At 43.5% G+C, this 26,075-nt stretch overlaps 1 protein-coding gene across 3 annotated transcripts in view; it reads left to right on the top strand.

The window, feature by feature from the left end:
- Positions 1–26,075, top strand: part of LOC137369830 (DNA topoisomerase 1-like) — a 215,935-nt gene that overhangs the window by 154,731 nt on the left and 35,129 nt on the right. For 2 of the 3 annotated variants that reach the window (XM_068031408.1, XM_068031409.1), the window contains 3 exons: positions 2,941–3,056; positions 12,491–12,612; positions 20,859–20,981. In XM_068031408.1, coding sequence (XP_067887509.1) covers positions 2,941–3,056; positions 12,491–12,612; positions 20,859–20,981 — 361 coding nt within the window. Of the gene's footprint in view, positions 1–2,940; positions 3,057–12,476; positions 12,613–20,858; positions 20,982–26,075 lie in introns of those variants that run through there. The other variant, XM_068031410.1, reaches the window with a different exon arrangement.

The following is a 26,075-nucleotide window of genomic DNA, read 5'->3' as shown; positions in this document are numbered from 1 at the left end:
GAATAATATTGAATGCTATGTACTGTGGCATTACACTAATACCTGTTGAACTGCAGAACAACATCACTAATCCTTTTAATTAACCGATCTGTTCTTTTACTTTGTGATTTTGATAAAGCGGAACTTTATATTCCTTGGTCAAGTAACAGCAATTGGTAGATTTTCTTATGGCAAAAGATTTTCAGCGTTGATTCATGGAGCTCCCTTTTCTTGCGTCACCAGGTCTGCCACTTTGAGTGTAGCCATGTGGGGGGGGGGGGGGGTGGTAATGAGAAGACGAAAGGCAGCTTGAATGACAATGACATCAATGCATCCTACAAACTGCTGACTCACTATTCTCTGAAGATTGTATATGATCCACACCGGCACTTTAGGTTTGAGCTTGTGGCCTTGTCCAATCTACAACTTCTGCTTTGTTATCTCTTGCCCACACCCGCTTTACTTATAACTTTTGACATTTCTAATATTTGCCAGTTCCGAAGAAGGGTCACTGACCCGAAACGTTAACTCTGCTTCTCTTTCCACAGATGCTGCCAGACCTGAGTATTTCCAGCATTTCTTGTTTTTATTTCAGATTTCCAGCATCCGCAGTATTTTGCTTTTATTGTACCTAAGTTAAACTGACTGGCCTGTAGTTGCTGGCCTTATCTTTACACCCTTTTTTTGAACAAGGGTGTAATGTTTGCAATTCTCCAGTCTTCTGGCACCACCCCTCAGTCTAAGGAAGACTGAAAAATTATGGCCAGTGCTTCTGCAATTTTCACCCTCACTTACCTCTATCCTTGCATGCATCTCATCTGGTCCTGGTGCTTTATCCACTTTAGGTACAGTTAGCCGATCCAATACATCGTTTTTATCCATTTTAAAGGGTTCAAGAAGAATAGCAGGGATAGACCAGGTAATTACAGGCTGGTGAGTCTAACATCAGTGGTTGGGAAACTATTGGAAAAAATTCTGAGGGTCAGGATTAATCTGCACTTGGAGAGGCAGGGAATAATCTGGAATAATCTCCCACTTTGTCAGGGGGAGATCGTGACTAACTAACTTGATTGAATTTTTCAAGGAGGTGACTGGATGTGTAGATGAGGGTAAAGCAGTTGATGTCTACATGGATTTCAGTAAGGCTTTTGATAAGGTCCCTCATGGGAGATTGGTTAAGAAGGTAAGAGCCCATGGGATCCAGTGCAATTTGGCAAATTGGATCCAAAATTGGCTTGGTGGCAGGAAACAGGGTGATGGTCAAGAGTTGTTTTTGTGATTGGAAGCCTGTGACCAGTGGTGTACCACCGGGATCGGTTGCTGGGATCCTTGCTGTTTGTAGTGTATATTAGTGATTTAGACGTGAAAATAGGAGGTATGATAAGTTCACAGATGACACGAAAATTGCTGGTGTCATACATAGTGAGGAGGAAAGCCTTAGATTACAGGACGATATAGACTGGCAGAGCAGTGGCAAATGGAATTTGATCCTGAGAAGTGTGAGGTGTTGCATTTTGGGAGGACTAACAAGGCAAGGGAATATACAATGGATGGTAGGACCATAGGAAGTACAGAGGGTCAGAGGGACCTTGGTGTACTTGTCCAGAGATCACTGAAGGCAGCAGCACAGGTAGATAAGGTGATTAGGAAGGCATATGGGATACTTGCCTTTATTAACCGAGGCATAGAATATAAGAGCCGGGAGGTTATGGTGGAGCTGTATAAAATGCTGGTTAGGCCGCAGCTGGAGTACTGTGTACAGTTCTGGGCACCACACTATAGGAAGGATGTGATTGCACTGGAGAGGGTGCAGAGGAGATTTACCAGGATGTTGCCTGTGCTGGAGCATTTCAGCTATGAAGAAGACTGAAAAGGCTAGGGTTGTTTTCCTTAGAGCAGAGAAGGCTGAGGGGGTACATGATTGAGGTATACAAAATTATGAGGGACATTCATAGGTTAGATAGGAAGAGACTTTTTCCCTTAGCGGAGGGGTCAATAACCAGGGGGCGTCGATTTAAGGTAAGGGGCAGGTTTAGAGGGGATTTGAGGAGAATTTCTTTCACCCAGAGGGAGGTTGGAATCTGGAATACACTGCCTGAAGTGGTAGAGGCAGGAACCCTCACAACATTTAAATATTTAGATGAGCACTTGAAACGCCGTAGCATACAAGGCTATGGGCCAAGTGCTGGGAAATGGGACTGGAATAGTTATTTGCTTGATGGCTGGCACAGACGTGATGGGCCGAAGGGCCTGTTTCTGTGCTGTATAACTCGATGACTCTAAACCCTTCTAGTTTCTGAATTGTCTCCTCTTTCGTCATTGCCTGGGATGCAGCATCTTCCTTGGTAAAGATGGATGTAAAGTATTCATTTGCTACCTCAGCTCTGCCTTCGTAGAAACATAGAAAATAGGAGCAGGAGTAGGCCATTCGGCCCTTCGAGCCTGCTCCGCCATTCATTATGATCATGGCTGATCATCCAACTCAGTAGCCTGTTCCCGCTTTCGCCCCATACCCTTTGATCCCTTTAGACCCAAGAGCTGTATCTAATTCCTTGAAACCATGCAATGTTTTGGCCTCAACTGCTTTCTGTGGTAGCGAATTCCACAGGCTCACCACTCTCTGGGTGAAGAAATTTCTCCTCATCTCAGTCCTGAAAGGTTTACCCTGTATCCTTAGACTATGATTCCTGGTTCTGGACTCCCCCACCATCGGGAACATCCTTCCTGCATCTACCCTGTCAAGTCCTGTTGGAATTTTATCGGTTTCTATGAGATCCCCCCCTCACTCTTCTAACCGCCAGCGAATATTATCCTAACCGACTCAATCCCTCCTCATATGTCAGTCCCGCCATCAAAGTAGTCTTTTTCTATTGCTTAAATATCAGTCATTACAAAATATTTGGTATTGGCCTGTTCTATAACTTTTTTTCTTCCCGTGTGATGTATTGGTCCTATCATCAGGTGGGAAGAGGAGCACTACGAGGATGGTGTGAAGTGGATGTTTCTGGAACACAAAGGTCCATTATTTGCACCCGAATATGAGCCGCTTCCTTTTGGCGTTGATTTCTGCTACAATGGTGAGTACCATTGCTGGCAGCTATTTCCTAATGCACCAATGGTTTCAGTAAATTTGTCCAAAAAAAAATCATATCGGGTCAAACATTACTTAGCAAGGCAGCAAAAATATCTAGTCTGGTGGATTAAAATATTAGTGACATGGGGGGTGCTTTTCTCCCAATTTCTGGAGCTCTGTAATGAGTTACATCCCCTCAAATGTTCAGGTTTTTTTTTAAGTAGGGAGCTAGTAAGGTGCACAGTGAAGAGTAACTTCAGATTACAAGGGGATGCACCTCAAATACTATTTAAGCAACATAATAGTTGTCATTGCATGCTTTCCTTTTGGTTGCAAAAATAAAATTGGGATATCATATGTAATATGGTCTATTCTGTTACTCACCTATTTGTAATACATATGTCAGTTTTACAATGGATATATTAACAGGAAGAAAGTGAATCTTCCTCTCCTGCAAAATATAAAAGGGAATGGTACTCTGTCAAATTTCTTTATTCGTGTTGCAATTCCTGAATGTTACAAATATAGCTGTTCATTTACAGGTTTGTCTTTCTTCTCTGTGTCTAAATATGCTTTAAACTTTTAGGTTCACACCAGTAGCACGGTTGTGAAGTGTATTGTCTGTTGTGGAATGGAACCATACAGACCAGGAAAGCCCCGATATCCGATCCCTAATCTGTGGTGTGTTAGGTAAACTCTTTTGTAAAGGCAATTTGGTTGGTATAATTGGTCCCAGCATCTTTTGAATAGGGAGAATACCAGCCAAGGATTTCCAATAATCAGGAATTCTCACAACTCATCACTATCCACTAAACCTTGTGGGAAAGTGCTCTCTGTGCTTGCGTGCGTGCGTATGTACATACATACATTGGATGCACAAGCCCACTGTGTTGCTGCTTTTTCCTGTTCACAATTATAGTAGCACTAGCAGTCTAGTCTCAGTGTTCATTTAAAGCAAGGTAGGAAACTCCAGTGGAATCATACTCTCACAAGTCAGTGCTTTCAGTGGCAGGTCTTTGCCCCTTTCCAATTTTAAAATCGCGAATATGGAATATCCTGATGCCGAGTAAAGCCATGCACACCCTGCCATTAAAGAAGTTGCATTTCTGTAGCACTTTCATGTCCTCAGCATATTCCAAGTGCTTCACAACCAGTGGATTATTCTTAGTGTAGTTACTTATGTAGGCAAATGCACCTGCTAATTTGTGCATAGAATGTGAATGAACAACAGAATAAAAACAAATGCTGAAAATATTCAGCAGGTCTGGTATCATCTGTGGAGAGAGAAGCAGAGTTAACGTTTCAGGTCAGTGACCCTTCATCACATGATGAGTATTTCCAGCATTTGTTGTTTTTATCCCTTTTGATTATGTTGTTTGAGGGATCAACATTGCCATGACACCGAAAGCTTGTGCTGCTCTTTTTCATATATTGCCAAGGGATCTTTTTACATCTACCTGAGCAGATAGATAATGCCCTCAAACAGCTTCTGTATTTCACTCGCTACATCTGTTTCCAAACCCGGACAGCAGCTTGTTGATGCTCCATGCTGATTCCACCCTACCTAAGTTGTCATTATTCCACCATGGGACTTCTGACTTTAACTCTACTCCTTCCTATTATCTCCATTTATCTCCTTTTTCTCATTTACCATCATGTTTTTTAAGTACCCTGATTATTATGCAACTAGAGCCATGTAATTTGAGCAGTCCCTGAGTCCATTTGAACGCGCATTTTGGCTGTCACACCAGACACTAGCCCATCAATCTATTTCCACTTTTGCTCTTTCTCTTGAACTTCTTTTCTCTTTACTCCTCCTAGACTCTCTTTTGTCATGCCTCCTTTCTCTTCTTCACTCTCAGATATTCTGCCCTCCCAAATCCCTATCCCAACCCTTCAGTACTTCTCAACCTTGCTGTCTTGCCACCATCCCAGGCTTGATTCCCTATTGGATAAGCCTGCAGCTTCCCTCTGTCCCTCTCTTGGCATCCTCCGACAGCCCCATCAATGCACTCGGCACTGGCTCATTATGAACAGCAACCCCAATTGCCCATCCTACTCTCTTGTCAACCTTCCCACCCAGTGCACCTGCTGGGGGATAATCTTGCCAATCTTCCTGTCCAACTCACCTCTTCCACTGCTGACTCTGTGCACTCTGCCAGTGGATCAGCTGTCACCATTCCTCTACGCATCTCCCTCCAGAATGTCCATTCACTTGTGAACAAGGCCCTTGCCATCCATGAACTTATTGTGGATGATTGCATTGACATTTTGACCTTGACAGAAACCTGGCTGCATGGTGATGACCTCTTGCTGCTTAATGAAACCTCCCTGCCTGGCTACATCTTGCACCACTTGCTCTTCCAAGACAATCATGGTAGTGTTGCGCGAATCACCAGATCACACCTTGACCTGACCCTCTACACCTCTGGTACTTTCTCCACCTTTGAGCATCTCGCCTTGTTCCACCCCTCTCACCTCTTTCAAAATCATTTTCTACCACCCACCCAAGTATGATTAAAAATGTTACCACCAAAATATTTTCGCTGCTTTCCTCCTCAGCCTCTACACTAAATGACTTCTCATCCTTGGTCATTTCGATCTCAACTCATGTTCTCTCCTCTGAGTTCATTGCCCTCTTACCCTCCCTAAATCTCCCACTGAATGTAAACTCCCCAACCCATATTCACGGCCACCCCCTTGACCATGCCATCTCATGTGGTCTTGTTAGTCCCATCATATCAATTAGAGATATGGCCATCTCTGATCACTTCCTTGTATCACTCTCCACCCACATCCCCCTTACATGCCTCAACCCTACCTCATTTTGTATCCATCCCTAGAAAATGAAACTAGCTCCCTATTCACTTATAACAGCACTTACAAAATCTCAACTATCTAGCTTTTGGCCCTCCATTCGCCACAACATTTCTGCAACTGAATTGCTCAACCGCACCCTCGAGTCCCCAATAAAAAGATCTGTTTCTCCCAACCTGGCTGTTCCTCCTGGTATGGCCCTCATGTCTGCTCCCTTAGGTCCAAAGGATGCAGACATGAAAGGATATGGCAGACAACTGGTCTAGCCATCCACCGCCAGATCTGGCTGGACCACGTAAAACACTATCGGTTCTGGCTCTCGTCTGCTAATACTGCTCACTATTCCAGGATCATCTTGGAATGCAAAGATCAACCTGGCTTTTTTCTCTACTGCAAACTGTCTTCTTAAACCCCTCCACCCTCACCTCCAACAATAAGTGTGAAAGTGCAAGGAGCTCATGGACGACTTTGTCACTAAGGTCGAGACCACCCACTCGGCTGCCACTGCCGCATCCCCCCCTTCCACTGGCCTGCTTGACCAAGCGTCTTATAATGCCTCCCCGGCCCTAGGCCTGAACTGTCATCTTTCTCTTGTTTCTCTATCTCCCCTCATCCCCTCTCCAAGCTCATTTCGTCCATGAGACCTGCCTCCTGTTCCCTGGATCCTATTCCTGCTACATTTCAGCTATACAGGGCATTGGCGAGACTGTATCTGGAGAATTGTGTACAGTATTAGTCTCCTTATTTAAGGAAGGATGTAAATGCTTTGGAAGCAATTCAGAGAAGGTTTATTAGACTACTAGCTGGAATGGGCAGATTGTCTTATAAGGAAAGGTTGGACAGGCTAGGCTTGTATCCGCTGGAGTTCAGAAGAGTAAGAGGTGACTTGATTGATACATATAAGATTCTGAGGTGTCTTGACAGGGTGGGATGTGGAAAGGATATTTCCTCTTGTGGGAGAATCCAGAACAAGGGGTCACTATTTAAAAATAAGGCATTGTCCATTTAAGACAGATGAGGAGAAATTTATTCTGAGGGTCATGAGTCTTTGGAACACTCTTCCTCAAAAGGCAGTGGAAACAGTCTTTGAATATTTTTAAGGCAGAGGTAGATAGATTCTTGATGAGCAAAGGGGTGAAAGACTATTGGGGTTCGGCGGGAACGTGGAGTCGAGGTTACAATCAGATCAGCCATGATCTTATTGAATGGTGGAGCAGGTTCGAGGGACTCAGTGGCCCACTCCTCCTAATTCTTATGTTCGTATGTACATTGCTGATCATCCAACTTCCCCTCCTGGTCCCCATGTTAGCCGATATTGTAAACTGTTCATTCTCTCTTCAGGTATTGTCCCTCTGTCCTTTAACTCTGCCGTCATCACCCCTCTCCTCAGAAAACCAACCCTTGACCACACTGCCCTTGCAAACTACCATCCCTTTCCTCTCTCAGTCCTTGAACGTGTTGTCACCTTTAAAATGTGTTCCCATCTTTCCTGGAACTCTGTTTGAATCCCTCCAGTCAGGTATCTGTCACTGCCACAATACCAAAACAACTCTTAACAAAGTCACAAATGATGCCCTATGCGACTGTGACAAAGGTAAACTTTCCCTCCTTGTCCTCTGCGACCTGTCTGCAGCCTTTTATATGGTTGACCACACCATCCTCCTCCCTCCTCCCAATGCACCTCCACTGTCATCCAGCTGGGTAGGACTGCTCTCACCTGGTTCCATTCTTATCTAATCATAGACAGTGAATCAATTGCATTGGCTTCTCTTCCTGCTCCCACATCATTACCTCTGGAGTCTCCCAAGAATCTATCCTTGGCCCCCTCCTATTTCTCATCTATGAGCTGCCCCTTGATGACATCACACGAAAGCACAGCATTATTTTTCACATATGTGCTGATGACACTCAGCTCTACTGAACCATCACTTCTCGAGTCCTCCACTGTTGCTAAATTACCAGGCTGTTTATCTAACATCCAGTACTGAATGAGTAGAAATTTCCTCCAGTTAAATATTGGGAAGGCTGAAGGCATTGTTTTTGATCCCCGCTCCAAACTTTGTTCCCTAGCTACTGATTCCATGCCTCTTTTTGGTAACAGTCTGAGATTAAGTTGGTCTGTTTGCAGCTTTGGTGTTCTATTTGACCCAGAGTTAAGCTTCTGACCTCATACATACCATCACTAAGACTGCCTATTTGCACCTCTGTGCCATTACCTGACTTCACCCCTCTCTCAGCTCATCTGCTGAAACCTCCGTTCATACCTTTGTTACCTCTAGACTTAACTATTCCAAGGCACTCCTGGCTGGTTTCCCACATTGTACTCTCCATAAACATAAGGTCATCCAATACTACTACTGTCCCTGTCTAAACTCGCACCATATCCTGTTCCCCTGTTGCTCTGACCTACCTTGGCTCCCAATCAAATAATGTCTTGATTTTAAAATTCTCTTGCTTGTTTTCAAATCCCTCCCATGCCTTGCCCCTCCCTACCACTGTAATCTCCTCCAGCCCCACAACACTCCCAAGATATCTGCGCTGCTCTAATTCTGGCCTCGTGCATCCCTGATTTTAATCACTACACCATTGGCAGCCATGCCTTCGGTTGCCTAGGCCCCAGGCTCTGGAATACCCTCCCAACAACTCTCCGCCTCTCTACCTCGCTTTCCTCCTTTAAGACATTTCTTAAAACCTACCTCTGACCAAGCTTTTGGTTATAGATTAGATTAGATTAGAGATACAGCACTGAAACAGGCCCTTCGGCCCACCGAGTCTGTGCCGACCATCAACCACCCATTTATACTAATCCTACACTAATCCCATATTCCGACCAAACATCCCCACCTGTCCCTATATTTCCCTACCACCTACCTATACTAGTGACAATTTATAATGGCCAATTTACCTACCAACCTGCAAGTCTTTTGGCTTGTGGGAGGAAACCGGAGCACCCGGAGAAAACCCACGCAGACACAGGGAGAACTTGCAAACTCCACACGGCAGTACCCAGAATCGAACCCGGGTTCCTGCAGCTGTGAGGCTGCAGTGCTAACCACTGCGCCACTGTGCCGCCCTAATATCTGACCTAATATCCCCTTTTGTGGCTCAGTGTCATACTACGTTTTTAATGCTCTTGGGAAGCGCCTTGGGACGTTTTATTACGTTAAAGGCGCTATTTAACAAATATTTATATAGCGCTTTTAATGTAATGAAATATCCAAGGTGCTTCACAGGAGCATTATAAGACAAAGTATGACATTGGGTATGAGATATTGGGTCAGATGACCAAAAGCTTTGTCAGAGGTAGCTTTTGAGGAGTGTCTTAAGAGACAAAAAGTAAGTAGGGGGGTGGAGGGTGGTTTTATTTTATTCATTCATGGGATGTGGGCATCACTGGCTATGCCAGCATTTATTGCCCGTCCCTAATTGCCCTTGAGAAGGTGGGGTGAGCCACTGCCTTGAACCGCTGCAGTCCATATGAGTTAGGTACACCCACAGTGCTGTTCGGAAGGGAGTTCCAGGATATTGACCCAGCGACAGTCAAGGAACGGTGATATAGTTCTGTCAGGATGGTGTGAGACTTGGACGGGAACTTGCAGGTGGTGATGTTCCCATGCATCTGCTGCTCTTGTCCTTCGAGGTGGTAGAGGTTGCGGGTTTGGAAGGTGCTGTCGAAGGAGCCTTGGTGCGTTGCTGCAGTGCATCTTGTAGATGGTGCACATTGCTGCCACTGTGCGTCGGTGGTGGAGGGAGTGAATGTTTGTGGATGGTGTGCCAATCAAGCAGGTAGCTTTATTCTGGAAGGTGTCGAGCTTCTTGAGTGTTGTAGCACCTGCACACATCCAGGCAAGTGGAGAGTATTCCATCACACTCCTGACTTGTGTCTTGTAGATGGTGGACAGGCTTTGGGGAGTCAGGAGGCGAGTTCTCGCTGCAGGATTCCTAGCCTCTGACCTGCTCTTGTAGCCACGGTATTTATATGACTACTCCAGTTCAGTTTCTGGTTAATGGTAGCCCCTAGGATGTTGATAGTGGGGGATTCAGCGATGGTAATGCCATTGAATGTCATGGTTAGATTCTCTCTTGTTGGAGATGGTCATTGCCTGGCACTTGTGTGGCGCAAATGTTACTTGTCACTTATCAGCCCAAGCCTAGATATTGTCCAGGTCTTGCTGCATTTCTACATGGACTGCTTCAGTATTTGAGGAGTTGCGAATGGTGCGGAACATTATGCAATCATCAGCAAACCTCCCCACTTCTGACATTATGATTGAAGGAAGGTCATTGATGAAGCAGCTGAAGATGGTTGGGCCTAGGACACGACCCTGAGGAACTCCTTCAGTGGTGTCCTGGAGCTCAGATGATTGACTTCCAACAACCACAGCCATCGTCCTTTGCGCTAGGCATGACTCCAACCAGCAGAGAGTTTTCCCCCTGATTCCCATTGACTCCAGTTTTGCTAGGGCTCCTTGTTGCCACACTCGGTCAAATGCTGCCTTGATGTCAAGGGCAGTCACTCTCACCTCACCTGGGTGGTGGCAGTATTCCAGAGCTTAACGCCTAGGCAACTGAAGGGTTGGCCGCCAATGGAGGGATTAAAATCGGGGATGCAACAACAGCGGAACATTCTGTCAGGACTGCACCAAAGTGTTACTCTTTGCTTTGTACTCAAATCCATAGTAAGGCTTCAGCTCACAACCTAAGTTCTACAATCTGTACTAAGCTCATCTTATTTTAAAAAGGAATCCATCTCTAAACAAACTTTGAAAGATCACTTACTGAAGTAGTATGACGTGTCTATTCCTCACACCAGCTGAACTGACTAATATTAAACAATTGAAGTTGGATTGACAATTCTACCCCTAAACTCACTTGCCATCTTTGTAGCACAAAATGAGCCAACTCTTTCAGCTCATCCATTTGGACCAGGTTCCACTAGGTAAAAGAACAGTGTTATGATTAGTTCTACTCCCTAATCTTTTGAAGGAATAACTAGAAATTGCACGTTGTGCATGGAAATAAGTCAGCATCTGAAAAGAGAAGTTAACTTCGTAAGAGCAAAGTACTGTGGATGCTGGAAATCTGAAATAAAAAAGGATTGATGAGGGTAGTGCAGTGGATGTGTTCTAAATGGATTTTAGTAAGGCATTTGACAAGGCCCCACATGGCAGACCAGTCAGTAAAATGAAAGCCCGTGGGATACAGGGGAATGTGGCAGGTTGGATCCAGAATTGGCTCAGTGACCGGAAACAAAGGGTAGTAGTCGACAAATGTTTTTGCGAATAGAAAACAGTTTTCAGTGGCATTCCACAGGGCTCAGTGTTGGGTCCCTTGCTGTTTATGGTATATATTAATGATTTGGACTTAAATGTGGAATGCATGAGTGGGAAATTTGATGATGACACAGGATAGCTGTTGACTCCAGAATGATATCAATGGTTTGAGTGGGCAGAAAAGTGGCAAATGGAATTCAGTCGGAGAAGTGTGAGGTAATGCATTTGGGGAGGGCAAAAAAAGCGAGGGAATACACAATAAATGGGAGGATGTTGAGAAGGGTAGAAGAAGTGAAAGACCTTGGAGTGCATGTCCACAGGTTCCTGAAGGTGGCAGGACAGGTAGAGTGGTGAAGAAGGCATATGGAATGCTTTCCTTTATTGACTGAAGTATAGAATACAATGTAATGCTGAAACTGTGTAAAACACTGGTTCGGACACAGCTGGAGTATTGCCTGCAGTTCTGGTCACCACATTACCAGAAGGGCATAACTGCTCTGGAGAGAATACAGAGGAGATTTGCAAGAATGTTGCCTGGCCTTGAAATTTGCACCTATGAGGAAAGATTGGAAAGACTAGGGTTATTTTCCTTCGAACAGAGGAGGCTCAGGGGGTGACTTAATTGAGGTGTACAAAATTATGGGGCCAAGATAGAGTAGACAGGAAGGGCCTGTTTCCCCTAGCGGAGAGGTCAATTATCGGGGGCACTGATTTAAGGTGATTGGTAGAAGGAATAGAGGGGACATGCAGAACATCTTTACCCAGAGGATGGTGGGTGTCTGGAATTCTCTGCCAGGAATGGTGCTGGAGGCAGAAACCCTCAACTCATTTAAAAGGTACCTGGACATGCACCTGAAGTGCTGTAACCGGCAAGGCTACGGACCAGGTGATGGAAGGTGGGATTAGATTGGGCGGCTAGTTTTTTCAGCTGGCGCAGACACGATAGGCTGAATGGCCTCCTTCTGGGCCGTAATTTTTCTATGGTTCTGCAAAACGTTTGGAGTACTCAGCAGGCCTATCAGCATCTGTGGAGAGAAAAACCAGAGCTATCATTTCTGACAAAGGGCTACCAACTGGAAATTCAAACTCTTTCTCTTCACAGATGCTGCTAGAAAGTATTTTCTGTTTTTATTTTAACTTTTTAAACCGGTTTATGGTGTTGGCAAGAACTATGCAGTAATCTCCCTTTTTTATTTTCAGATGCTGATGGAAATACACAGCTAGCCCAATATTTTCCTAGTTTTCTTTCAAGTTACATTTTTAAAATCTCAACAATTAGTTTCTAGTAGCTTTTCTTTGCCTCTCCACCTTTGATGACTTGTTTTGTAAATCAGATTTGTTTGTGTAGGTAATCCAATGACATTAAGTCCCGGAGCAGAAGAAGTGGCCACCTTCTACGCTAAGATGCTGGATCATGAGTACACGACAAAGGACATCTTCAGACAAAACTTCTTTAACGACTGGAAAAAGGTGTGTGTTACTTTTGTTTTAACAGAGTAACCGTATGCAGGGTCAAGCCCAAAGTTGAAGATTAGGATAGAAGATGATAGTCTTAAAATATTAATTAGTTGATGCAAAGCTTGGACTTTAAAAGTTTGTAGATTGGAAAACTCAGGGAGGCGAGTTCTGCAGTTTTGAGGTCCTGAGGAAGAATGAGTAAGAAATGGTTTCTACATTTTTAATTTAATGTCACTCGCAGTTTCCTTTTAAGTGCCATCTTTTTTATTGGAATGAATGGAATCCAGTAGAAAAACTGCAAATATGAAATTATAACTGAAAATGCTAAAGCCTTTCACAGAAAAGACATTGCCATTGTGGGATTGGGAACAATCAAAACTGATGCAGAATTGTGCATAATTCAGTTTGCACCTCGCTTTACTGCTACAGGTGGTAGTAAACCTTCTATATATTTTTAGCATTCCCTGAACTGAATATGAGCTGATCAGTTTGCACTTTATCATTTGTTCTTGGGATATGGGCAGCACGAGCAAGTCAGTTTCATTGTCCATCCCTAGTTCACTTGAGTAGGTGGCGGTAGTAGGCTTCCTTGAACCACTGCAGATCCAACAATAAATGATAGGTAAGGGTGATAGAAGTTTGAAAAACTTTTCTGCAAATGGCATTGTTAGATCAATTGTTAACTTTGGACAAAATCTTACCACACTCAGTTTTAAAATAATCACCGAGATGGGGCAAAGGTGAGTATATGGATATGGTCGCATATCAGCCATGATCTCGTTGCATGGTGGAACAGGCTCGAGGGGCTAAATGGCCTACCCTTGTTCCTATGATCCTAGATAAGGCATTCCATGATTTTAACCTAGTGATTAGTTTTTTTTTTAGTTTATAGATACAGCACTGAAACAGGCCCTTCGGCCCACCGAGTCTGTGCCGACCATCAACCACCCATTTATACTAATCCTACACTAATCCCATATTCCTACCACATCCCCACCTGTCCCTATATTTCCCTACCACCTACCTATACTAGGGGCAATTTATAATGCCCAATTAACCTATCAACCTGCAAGTCTTTGGCATGTAGGAGGAAACCGGAGCACCTGGAGGAAACCCACGCAGACACAGGGAGAACTTGCAAACTCCACACAGGCAGTACCCAGAAATGAACCCGGGTCGCTGGAGCTGTGAGGCTGCAGTGCTAACCACTGCGCCACTGTGCAGCCCCATGTAGGAACAGTAGTATATTTCCAAGTCAGAATGATACATGAATTGGAGGGAACTTGCAGGTGGTTCACTCCCCTGATTTTTAGTGTCATGATGGGTCTTTATTTTTGTTTTGTTTTTTTAGGACTCGTGTTTTAGAATTATGGACGTTTTATTTGGGAAAACGGAAAAGGATTCCATGGATTTTTTTTTCACGGGTCATTGAAAGGGTACTGAGAGGACTAGGTTTGTAAACAACCCTTACTGGAAGTTACCTGTCTTCAGATGAATACCAACAGGTGCTTTTGACTTGGAGAAGATGTTTGCAGAGAAGTGACAGGTCAAGGTTTATAGGGTGAGGAGGCTTGACTCTTGAGATGTTTTTAGTTTCACTTTGGGCAGTCAGTTGGGATTTGGGCAATGTTCTGAAAGGAGTTTAAGAATCAACCTGTCAAAGACCTGTCAGTAGTACTGAAGACCTGTGCTCCAGAACTTGCTGCACCCCTAGCCAAGCTGATCAATATAGCTACAACATTGGCATCTACCCGGCAGTGTGGAAAATTGCCCAGGTATGTCCTGTACATAAAAAGCAGGACAAGTCCAACCCAGCCAATTACTGCCCCATCAGCCTACTCTCAGTCATCAGTAAAGTGATGGAAGGTGCCATCAAAAGTGCCATCAAGCAGCACTTGCTTAGCAATAACCTGCTCAGTGATGCTCAGTTTGGGTTCCACCAGGGCCACTCAGCTCCTGACCTCATTACAGCTTTGGTTCAAACATGGACAAAAGAGCTGAACTCAAGAGGTGAGGTGAGAGTGATTGCCCTTGACATCAAGGCAGCATTTGACCGAGTATGGCATCAAGGAGCCCGAGCAAAACAGAGGTCAATGGGAATCGGGGAAAACTCTCTGCTGGTTGGATTCATACCTCGCGCAAAGGACGATGGCTGTGGTTGTTGGAGGTCAATCATCTGAGCTCCATGACATCACTGCAGGTGTTCCTCAGGGTAGTGTCCTGGGCCCAACCAACTTCAGCTGCTTCATCAATGACCTTCCTTCAATCATAAGGGCAGAACTGGGGATGTTTGCTGATGATTGCACAATGTTCCGCACCATTCACAACTCCTCAAATACTGAAGCAGTCCATGTAGAAATGCAGCAAGACCTGGACAATATCTAGGCTTGGGCTGATAAGTGGCAAGTAACATTTGCGCCACACAAGTGCCAGGCAATGACCATCTCCAACAAAAGAGAATCTAACCATCGCTGAATCCCCCACTATCAACATCCTAGGGGCTACCATTGACCAAAAACTGAACTGGAGTCATATAAATACCATGGCTACATGAGCAGGTCAGAGGCTAGGAATCCTGCGGCGAGTAACTCACCTCCTGACTCCCCAAAGCCTGTCCACCATCTACAAGGCACAAGTCAGGAGTGATGGAATACTCTCCACTTGCCTGGATGGGTGCAGCTGCAACAACACTCAAGAAGCTCGACACCTTCCAGAACAAAGCAGCCCGCTTGATTGGCACACCATCCACAAACATTCACTCCCTCCACCACCGACGCACAGTGGCAGCAGTGTGTACTATCTACAAGATGCACTGCAGCAACGCACCAAGGCTCCTTCGACAGCACCTTCCAAACCCGCAACCTCTACCACCTCGAAGGACAAGAGCTGCAGATGCATGGGGACATCACCACCTGCAAGTTCCCGTCCAAGTCTCTCACCATCCTGACTTGGAACTATATCGCCGTTCCTTCACTGTGGCTGGGTCAATATCCTGGAACTCCCTTCCTAACAGCACTGTGGGTGTACCTACCTCACATGGACTGCAGCGGTTCAAGAAGGCAGCTCACCACCACCTTCTCGAGGGCAATTGGGGATGGGCAAAAAATGCTGGCATAGCCACTGACGCCCACATCCCATGAATGTCAGTTTGAAAAGCCTGCCAGCTTTCCCATCTCTTTGAGAAGCTCTTAAAAGCAAGTGTAATAGAGAAATTGATGCTGCATTCCTCCTGAAAAGCCTGCCAGAGACACCTATTTCTGCGTTTCTTCTGGAAAACCTGCCTAACTGATCTCAAAGTCGCCAGAAAAGAACTGTTCTAGGAAGATTCCAGAGATAGCCGTCTACACGTAATTGGGACGCCAAACCACAAAGGGACAAATATCATCTTTCCGTGTCTTTTTCTTCAAGAATTAGCAAGTATTTGGCCAAAGTTTCTTTTTGTCTTTTTTTGTAACACAGCTCTCGAGAAAACATCTCTCCTTCAGTTGACTGGTGTGTCTGTGTGTGTGTGTCTGTGTCTAAGGTAAAAATGAAATTTTCATATTTCACACTGTTAATGCTTTGCTTCATTACTGATTAAGTCTTGTTTTATAATAAACTGGTAATTTTGTTGTTTATTGCAGAAACCTGCTTGGTGCATTTTATTCTGGGATAAAGAGTAGAGTCTAAGATTGACCGTATCAGTAACAGGGTAAACATTTAAATATATGTTGTGATCTGTGAAGAAGTGGAACTAGAGAAGACCATGCACTCCTCCCACCTCAGTCGTAACAACAGCTTTTGCCTTTTTTGGTGTTGGGAATCAAGGGCTTGACAGGTGCTGTCATGGTGAAGTAGAATTTCTGAAGTGCATCCTGCTTTTAGCGCATCCTGCAGCCACATTGCACTGTTGGTAGAGGAGGGTGGATACTGGTTTAACTGGTGCCCTTTCCACAGAAGTTAACAGCTTTGTCCTGGATGGTGTCCTTTGTCCTGGATGGTGTCCTAGCTGCACCCATTGAGATGAGAGGTGTGAGTATTCAACAACTATGAGGTTCAAATCTGTAGTATGTTGGAGAGGATCCACTTAGATTAGTCAGGTTCTGCTCTGCTTTGCTGTGGTAACCACCTTGAATTGGCTGGTCCAGTGAAGCTTCTGGTTATTGGTGATTTTCTGCCAGGATGATGCTGGGGCATTTGATGATGGTGTCATTGAAGATCAGAGGAGGTGGTTATTCTCTTAATTGACAGAGTAGTGAAATTTCTCCTCTTTCAAACTGCACGGCCAAGATTGAAACCTTTCCACTGGAGCATGGTGTTCTGCACTATGTTTCTGTATATTAGCACATTGTGTTTTATCTATTTGTGGAATTTTGAAACTAGCATATTGTCCATTAGTACCCATTACATAGTCTAATGATATGATTCAGTTTGATCCTCATGCATCAAGTGGCGTGTTTGGACCTTGTAAGCTTTCCAATTTAGTAATCATGGTTTCTGCTGAGGTGATTTGTTGAATTTTGTACCCAATTTGGCAGTGAGCCTCATCGGGATCGTGCAGATATAATAGCTCAGATATGGAATGCTGAGAATTATGGATTTGAAGTGTTTTTTAAAAAAAATCAAGAACGGAATCACTCCCCTGCGCTGTTAGTTCTTTAAGGTAAAAGAATTTGAGTAGCTTGTTCAGGTTAGTGTTAATTTGAATACATATTATTTGGTTGAATTGCATCCCACTATACAGTTTGATAACCATCATTCATTGTTATAGATTATACAGACATCATGATTGCCTTAGAACAATATGTTTTCCTGCTGAGGGCTTAGGAAGGACCAGGAGTCAAATGTATAAATTACAAAAGATAGGGCTAGATTAGGGTTAGGTGTGCCTTTGCCCAGAGCATTGTCGACCTTTGAACAAGTTGCCTGCTTGTGCAGTGGGTGTTGACCCTCCATACTTCAAAAAGAGAGCTAAACCAGTTCCTGACTGGAGCAGAGGTCACACCTTATAAAAGATGGGTGAAATACCAAGTGGTAATATGCATAATCAATGTGGTCTCCTGCACTGATTTTGTTAGTCTAACAGAATTGGAGAAGGATTTTCTGGATTATTGTCCCTAAATTATTTGGACTTTATCACTTTTTTTTGCCTTTGCAAAAAGCTTACACGGCTACTCGTGGGTGGACTATTCACGATGCATCAGGCATCATGGCTGGGATTTTATGGACTCTGAGGCGGGGGTGCACAGAGTATCGCAGCTGGGGTGGGTGGTGGCAGGGTAGAGAGCACATTGCCTCCCTGTTGCCAAGCGATCTTTCCGGGGGTGGGATAGACGGACGACAGCCTTCCTGCCCAGAGACCCATTGAGATAGAAAACGAGGAATTACAGACCTGGTAGCCTTACATCAGTCGTTGGGAAAATGCTAGAATCTATTCTAACGGATGTGATAAATGGACACTTGGATAATAATCTGTTCGGACATAGTCAACATGGCTTTATGAATGGGGAGTCATGTTTGACAAACCTGCTGGAGTTTTTTTGACTATGTTACTACAGAGTTGATAAAAGGGGAGTCGGTGGGCGTGGTATATTTGGATTTTCAGAAGGCTTTTGATAAAGTCTCCCACAGGAGATTGGTTAGCAAAATTAAAGCACATGGGATAGGAGGTAATATACTGGCATGGATTAAGGATTGGTTAACAGGCAGAAAGCAGAGGGTAGGAATAAACGGATCATTCTCACATTGGCAGTCTGTGACTGGTGGGGTACTGCAGGGATCAGTGCTTGCACCCCAGCTGTTCACAATATTTATCAATGATTTGGATGTGGGGACCAGATGTAATACTTCCAAGTTCGCGGATGACACAAAACTAGGTAGGAATGTGTGTTGTGAGGAAGATGCAAAGCACCTTCAAGGGGATTTGGACAGACTTAGTGAGTGGGTAAGAACGTGGCATGTAGAATATAATGTGGGAACATGTGAGGTTATCCACTTTGGTAGGAGGAGCAGATTTTATTTTTTTATTTTTATTGAGATACAGCACTGAAACAGGACCTTCGGTCCACCGAGTCTGTGCTGACCAACAACCACCCATTTATACTAATCCTACGTTAATCCCATAATCCCTACCACATCCCCACAATTCTCCTACCACCTACCTACACTAGGGGCAATTTACAATGGCCAATTTACCTATCAACACGCAAGTCTTTGGCTGTGGGAGGAAACTGGAGCACCCGGCGGAAACCCACGCGGTCACAGGGAGAACTTGCAAACTCCACAGGCAGTACCCAGAACTGAACCCGGGTCGCTGGAGCGGTGAGGCTGCGGTGCTAACCACTGTGCCGCCCAGATGTGTAGAGTATTTCATAAATGGTAAGCGATTAGAAAGTGTAGATGTACAAAGGGACATGAGTGTCCTAATCAATAAATCACTGAAAGCTAACATGAAGGTGCAGTAATTAAGAAGGCTAGTGGTATATTAATCTTTATTGCAAGAGGAATTGAGTACAGGAGTAGTGAAGTCTTGCTTCAATTGTATAGAACCGTAGTTAGACTGCACTTGGAGTACTTTCTGCAGTTTTGGTCCCCTTACCTTAGGAAGGATATTATTGCCATAGAGGGAGTACAACGAAGATTCACCAGGATGTTCCCAGGATGGTGGGACTGTTCTGTGAAGAGAGATTGGGGAAACTGGGCCTGTATTCCCTAGAGTTTCGAAGAATGAGAGGTGATCTCGTTGAAACCTACAAAATACTTAAAGGTATAGACAGGGTGGATGCAGCTAAGATGTTTCCCCTTGTTGGCGAGACTAGAACCAGGGGACATAATTTCAAAATAAGGGGAAGCCACTTAGGACAGAGATGAGAAATTTCTTTACTCAGAGGGTTGTGAATCTTTGGAATTCTGTACCCCAGAGAGCTGTGGAAGCTCAGTTATTGAGTATGTGTATAGCAGAGATTGACAGATTTCTAAATACCAGTGACATAAGGGGGAGGCGTTGGCGTAGTGATAACGTCGCTGGACTGGTAGTCCAGAGGCCCAGCTCATCCCACCACGGCCGATGGTGAAATTTGAACTCGATTAATAAATCTGGAATTAAAAAGCTAGTCTAGTGTGACCATGAAACTATTGTTGAAGGTTGTAAAAACCCATCTGGTTCACTAATGTCCTTTAGGGAAGGAAATCTGCCCTCCTTACCTGGTCTGGCCTATATGTGACTCCAGATCCACAGCAATGTGGTTGACTCTTAAAATGCCCTCTGTAATGGCCACTCAATTCAAAGGCAATTCGGGATGAGCAATAAATGCTGGCCTAACCAGCGGCGCCCAAATCCCATGAACGAATATTTTTTTAAAAAGGGATATGGCGATACTGTGGGTAAAAGGCATTGAAGTGGATGATCAGCCATGATATTGAATGGAAAGGCAGGCTTGATGGGCTGAATGGCCTACTCCTGCTCCTATATTCCCATGCTCTCCTTGTAGGGGTGCTGGGGGAGAGAAGAGGCCTGCTCCATGGGCAATTTGTGGCTCATGGAGGACCCCGTTGGGAACAACTTTATCTCTGAGACCCCCCTCCCACTGGACTTCATGACCACCCCTCAGCCCGACTTGTTGGGGCTTCTGAACTGGCCCCGGCAACTCGGCATCACCTACTTGTGTGGGTTTCCAGCATGGGTTTGGGTCCAAGGCTTCTGCAGTGGCCACCGCTCCTGGTGGCACTGCCAATACGGCTGAGCTGTTGGCTCTCTGATTGGCCAGCAGCTGATGGAGACAGGATTCCCATCTTTAAAGAGACAGCTCATAAATCTTTAATTGATAAACACCAGAGAATCTCTCCAGTGTGGCTGCAAAAGTACAGAGGTGGGGTCGCCTGCCTTTTCAGCCTGGGAGACCCAACTCCTACACAAAATCCAGCCCCATGATTGCGCAGGCTTGATGGTCTACCTTTCAGTCATTTTAGTATGTTTGTACATCCCACAGCAGGCATTTGCTGCATTATTTATGGAATTCTCGGGGTAGCTTAGCTGCCAATGTAATAGTCACTGCGCTTTAAAAGCAATTCATTGATTATAAAGTGTAGTGAAAATGCTATTCTCTGACAGTTCCTGCGATTTTCTGTACCACCATATGTAGCATGATTTGGTACTGAAGTACAGTTTTGCATAAATTCTGATGGCAATAAAAATGAAAATTTGTGAGCTGCTCTGAGTGGTAAATTCTGTTAATATAACTGTAACCTGTTTACTGTTATGGCCTTCTTCTGGGGTACAGGAAATGAACGAGCATGAGAAAATGATAATCACCGACCTAAATAAATGTGATTTTGCAAACCTGCATCGATACTTCACTGAAAAAGCAGAGGCCAAGAAAGCATTGCCCAAGGAGGAGAAACAGGTGAGAATATTTGTCTAGTCGACGATTTGTTGTAAACTTCCTCTCCTGTCCTTAAGACACTGGTTCATGCTGGGGTACAGTCCAACAGGTATTGGCAACTGACCCAAATGGTCATTCTTCATTTGTGAGCCTAGATGGAGAATGCCAGCAAGCTATTCAAGTAGGCAGTCAAGCCCAAACCTATATGCAAATTGTGGCAGGGATTGGAGGTAAACCGAATAACATCTTTGCTATGAAGGGAGAGAAAAATAAAGTGAGTTCCGAGACTAATTAGTCTAACATCAGTTGTGGGAAAACTCTTAAGACAGGGTTATGGAGCGAGTGTGTGTTAATAGGATTTATATGAGTTCCTCTATCAAAGATCCAGTACAGACTTAATGGGTGAAATGGCTGCCTAGTTTATGAACTTCTATGGAAACCTAGGTTCATACTTCCATAGTACTCCAAGGGATTATTGATCAGCAGCTTAGTACATTAATGAGACCCAAAGGAATCCCAATGGGGCAGGTTATTCCTTTCTTTCAGTACCAGATAATTGTGTAAGCCAACACCTTAATGGGTAAATGTTCCTACTTAGGCTGTCAAGGGAAAGTCTACTCATGCTCTATCCTCGTCAACTGTGTGGCTTCAGCTGGTTAATACAGCACTACCCTTGCATAAGCCCTTGGTGCTGCTAATGTGCACAATAAACTCTGGACTTAAGTGAACAAGGTGCAAAATGGTAAAGTATGCACTCTGCCCAGCAAATGAAAATCTTGCATTTCTCAGTAGCTTGCTTTGGAGATTCTTAGTGAAGTGATGGAGACCGATTTCCATGCTTTAATCCAATTGCCTTTATTTTTTTTTAAAGTCCTTCTTGGGTGTAAGACTTGAAATTATCTTGGGTAATGTCAACCCAGTTTTGTCCTGTGCATAGACTAACATCACAAGCTGGTGCCTTAATAGCAATTACTCTAGCCAGTCCCGCTGAGGCAAGGGGAGGATAGGCATGAGAAATGCAAAACTGTCATCAGTGTAGTCGTTGTTTTGAGTTACAGATTAAAGAAATATTTGTTCTGCATTTAAACTGGGCTATATTTGACCTGTTGGTGACTGATGACAATTTAAAAAAAAAGGTTGAATTTCTTACTGTTGACATCATTAGACTTAATGAACACAAAAAAGTGCCCTCATGGCGAATGTGGAAATGGAAGATTCATGAGATTAGCAACTTGTCTGTCAAATGATTAGCTTGCTTTTTTTTGTAAACCAGCTACCCTGATGCACATTCTGTTTTCAGAAAAAATAGAAGCTGATGGCTCAATTTATAAAGACTGTAGAATTGAGCTAGAGAGAGCAGGAAAATCCCACGTTCACTTCCTAGTTGGTGTTAATGAGCTGATCAGTAGCATGCAGTAGTGGGGCGAGTATAATTATCCTCAGGACGAGGCAAGCCAGAATTATCCAGCATGCTTACTCCAGATAGTTATTGGATAAATTCTGCTGCATAGTGCATATAAACATAGTAAATGAAGGATCAGGTTCTACAGTGATGCTCCCGCAAGCAAATAGGCTCATTGTCAAAGCCCATATTTAAGGACTGACCATTTGGCTAAGATTCCAACAGGCTACTGTTGTCCATGGGCCTATACCTCTGTCTTCAGAAGGGAAAGGCAGAAAAGGAGTAAAACAGACAACAAGTACAGTCAGATTAAACTGAGGAAATTTAAGTTTTTTTTTTATATATATGTTAAACAAATTCAGGCACTTAACTATTCCGGCTTTAGATTGATGCTGGTTTGGTTAGATGATGTGATCCAGCACTTGTTCTGTGTATTTGAGGCTGGAGTTGAAAGGCAGTATGTGGGGAAGAAATCCAGAAGTGATTGACTGTGTTTTGATTTTGATGCAACCGTGTCACAAGCATTTTTCTTGCTGTCCTGTTTGTAGTCAGTTTCTAAGAAGCTAGTTAAGATTTGGTGAATCCTGCCCAAAAAAATTAACCTCTGCCTGATAAGTATTGTTTGATCTGATATGCATATTACCAGCAGTATGTTTTTCAGATTTCTAGGATTCAATTCCAATATATTTTGTGGCCCTTAAAGAGTCTCTTTTCGAAATGTTTGGAGTATAAAAATGTACAAAGCATAAAATGCTCAGTACAGGATTGCCAGTCTAAAGGCCACACTAGTCATATCACATGTGTATACTGAAACTAGTTAAAATACTGGATTCAGTGGTGCTGCTATCATAAATGTCATAGGTATGACCTCACACAGCAGCTTATTTATTCTGCCCCACCCCCCTCCAAACTCCTTGAAGACACCTGTATAGTGAGCTGCTTCTGGAAAGTATGCAACATAGTTTAGCATGGCAGAGAGATTTGGGCAAGATACTGACATTAACTCTGCCGTTGCCCAAATTTAGCCTAGGCAATAGAATGAGGTTACCTCGTGGCACTTTTCTTTCATAACAGTTGGAATGTAACCATATCTAGTGTAAAGGCAGATTCTGATCTCTTTTAATTTCAGTTTTGGCCTATTTGGAAAATGTCTCGATAGAAATGGGGAGTTAGACCACTTTGAAGAATTTCCTGACAGTAATAAAATTGTTACTTGAAATTGTGTCCCTTGTCTTGTCTTGATTTGCTTTAAAATATTGTTCTAGATGTAAATTCTCTGTCTGAAGTTACCTCTTTTCAAGGTTGAAAAATATAAATACTTTTAGTTTTAATATTAGCAAAAAACAGTCCCAACTGCTCTTTGCTAACATTAGAATGTAACCATTGTTTTGATGCCAGTGAACTACCCTCAGTATTGCACTGGGATTAGTTTTCCCTGGCAGTGCAATTTGGGTCACCTGGCCCAGTATCATTCTAGATGTGTACCAATCTTGACATATTATAACGACGTCATAAGATCTCTCAAATGACAAAATGCTAGAACTGTTCAACAGGCCAGCAGACACTTTCTGGAAATTGTAGATACTTCAATCATCATCTCCCGAAATGCTCAATTCAGAAATTGTTATCTTGGATTGGAAAATTTGTCATTCCATTCTTTATAGTGGGAGCGAAACTAGGAAACTATAGATATTGGTCTAATATCTATGACAGAATCTGTTATGAAGAACACAGTGCTTGAGCCTTGGATAAAAATGAACAGATCAGAGTCAGCATGGATTTGTAATGGGCAAGTCATGTCGAACTAATTGTTAAATGTTTTGAGCAGTTTACTAATGTGGTAGAGAAGAGAATGTCTGGATATTTATATGGACTTCCAGAAGGCATTTGATCAGATTCCACACAAGAGACTGGTAAAAAATAAAAGCATATGGAATTAGTTGGCCTATTGATGTGTAAGGAGTTGTTTGGCGGTAGGAGACAGAGTAGAGATAATGGGTATGTACTCTGTTTGGCTGGATATGATGAGTGGTGGCACCCATAGATCTATACTGGGGCCTTAGCTTTTCACTATATCAAAGACTTAGATGAAGGAATAGAGAGCTATATATCCAAATCTGCTGATGACACTAAGTTAGGTGGCACAGTAAATAGTGTAGATGGGAATAGAAAGTTAAAAAGGGACATTGACAGATTGAAATTAGTAGGTAAAACTGTGGCAGATGGTGTTTAATGTGGGAAAGCATGGGGTCACCCACTTTAGACCCAAGAGTGATAGATCAGAGTATTTTCTAAATGGTGAGAAGTTTGGAACTTGGAGCTAAAGATTTAGGGGTCCATGTACAGAAATCACTAAGTTAGTGGACAAGTACAGAAAAAAAAATGAAAAGAATAATAGACCCTTAGCTTTCATCTCAAGGGGGCTGGAATACAAACAGGTTGATGTTGTGCTAGAACACAAGAAATAGGAGCAGGAGTAGACTATATGGCCTGTCAAGCCTGCTCTGCCATTCAAAGCAATCATGGCTGATCTTGGGCCTCAATTCCATCTTCCCACCCGCTCGCCATATCCCTTGATTCCCTGAGGGACCAAAAAATCTGTGTCCCAACCTTAAATGTATTCAACAATGGAGCAACCACAACCCTCTGGAGTAGAGAATTCCGAAGATTCACAACCCTTTGAGTGAAGTAATTTCTCTTCATCTCAGTCTTAAATGATCGGCCCCTTATCCTAAGACTGTGCCCCAGTGTTTGATTCCTCGACCAGCGGAAACAATCTGTGTACCCTATGCAGCCCCTCCAGAATCTTAAGTTTCAATGAGATCGCCTCTCATTCTTCTTAACTCCAGAGAATATAGGCCCAACTTACTCAGCCTCTCATCATAGCACAACCTCCTTATCCCAGGGCCAATTTAGTGAACCTTTGTACCACCTCCAATACAAGTATATCCTTTCTTAAATGTGGAGACCAAAATACACACAGAACTCCAAATGTGGTCTCTCCAAAACCCTGTACAATTGTACCAAGACAATTGTGTTATAGTTCTATGAATTTCTGGTTAGACTGCAGCTGGAGTACTGCATTCAGTTCTGGTCACTACACCTTAGGGAAGGATATTTTGGCCTTGGGAGGGGTTCAGTCCAAATTCACCAGAATAATATCAGGGCTGAAGGGGTTAAACTTTGAGGGCAGATTGTATAGATTAGACTTTCAATCCTTTGAGTGTAGATGGGGTAATCTAATTTTGTTTAAGATGGTTATAACGGATTTGATAGGGTAGATAAAAAGAAACTATTTACTGTTGTAGGAAACTCAAACAGAGGGCAAAACCTTTAAAATTTAAAGTTAGGGCATTCAGGAATGATTTTGGGAACCACTTCTTCACAAAAATGATAGTGTAAATCTGGAGCTCTATTTCCCCAAAAAACCTGAGGCTAAGTCAATTGGACATTTCAAAACTGAGATCAATAGATCTTTGTTGGTGAGGTTATTGAGGGATATCGAACTAAGATGAGTAAATAGAGTTGATGCAGATCAGCCATGATCTAATTGAGAGAGGAAAATAGAAACAGGAATAGTCTGTTCACTTATCAGTCAATCGATTAGATAATATCTGATCTGTATCTTGGCTCCATTTTCCTGCCTTGGTTCGACATCCCTTTCATATTGAACAGGCTTAAAGGGCTGAATGGCCTGCTTTGTTCTCCTGTAG

This window comes from Heterodontus francisci, chromosome 5 (genome assembly GCF_036365525.1).
Source record: "Heterodontus francisci isolate sHetFra1 chromosome 5, sHetFra1.hap1, whole genome shotgun sequence".
In the NCBI taxonomy this organism is placed as follows: domain Eukaryota; kingdom Metazoa; phylum Chordata; class Chondrichthyes; order Heterodontiformes; family Heterodontidae; genus Heterodontus; species Heterodontus francisci.
This window is presented reverse-complemented; position numbering and strand designations above follow the sequence as displayed.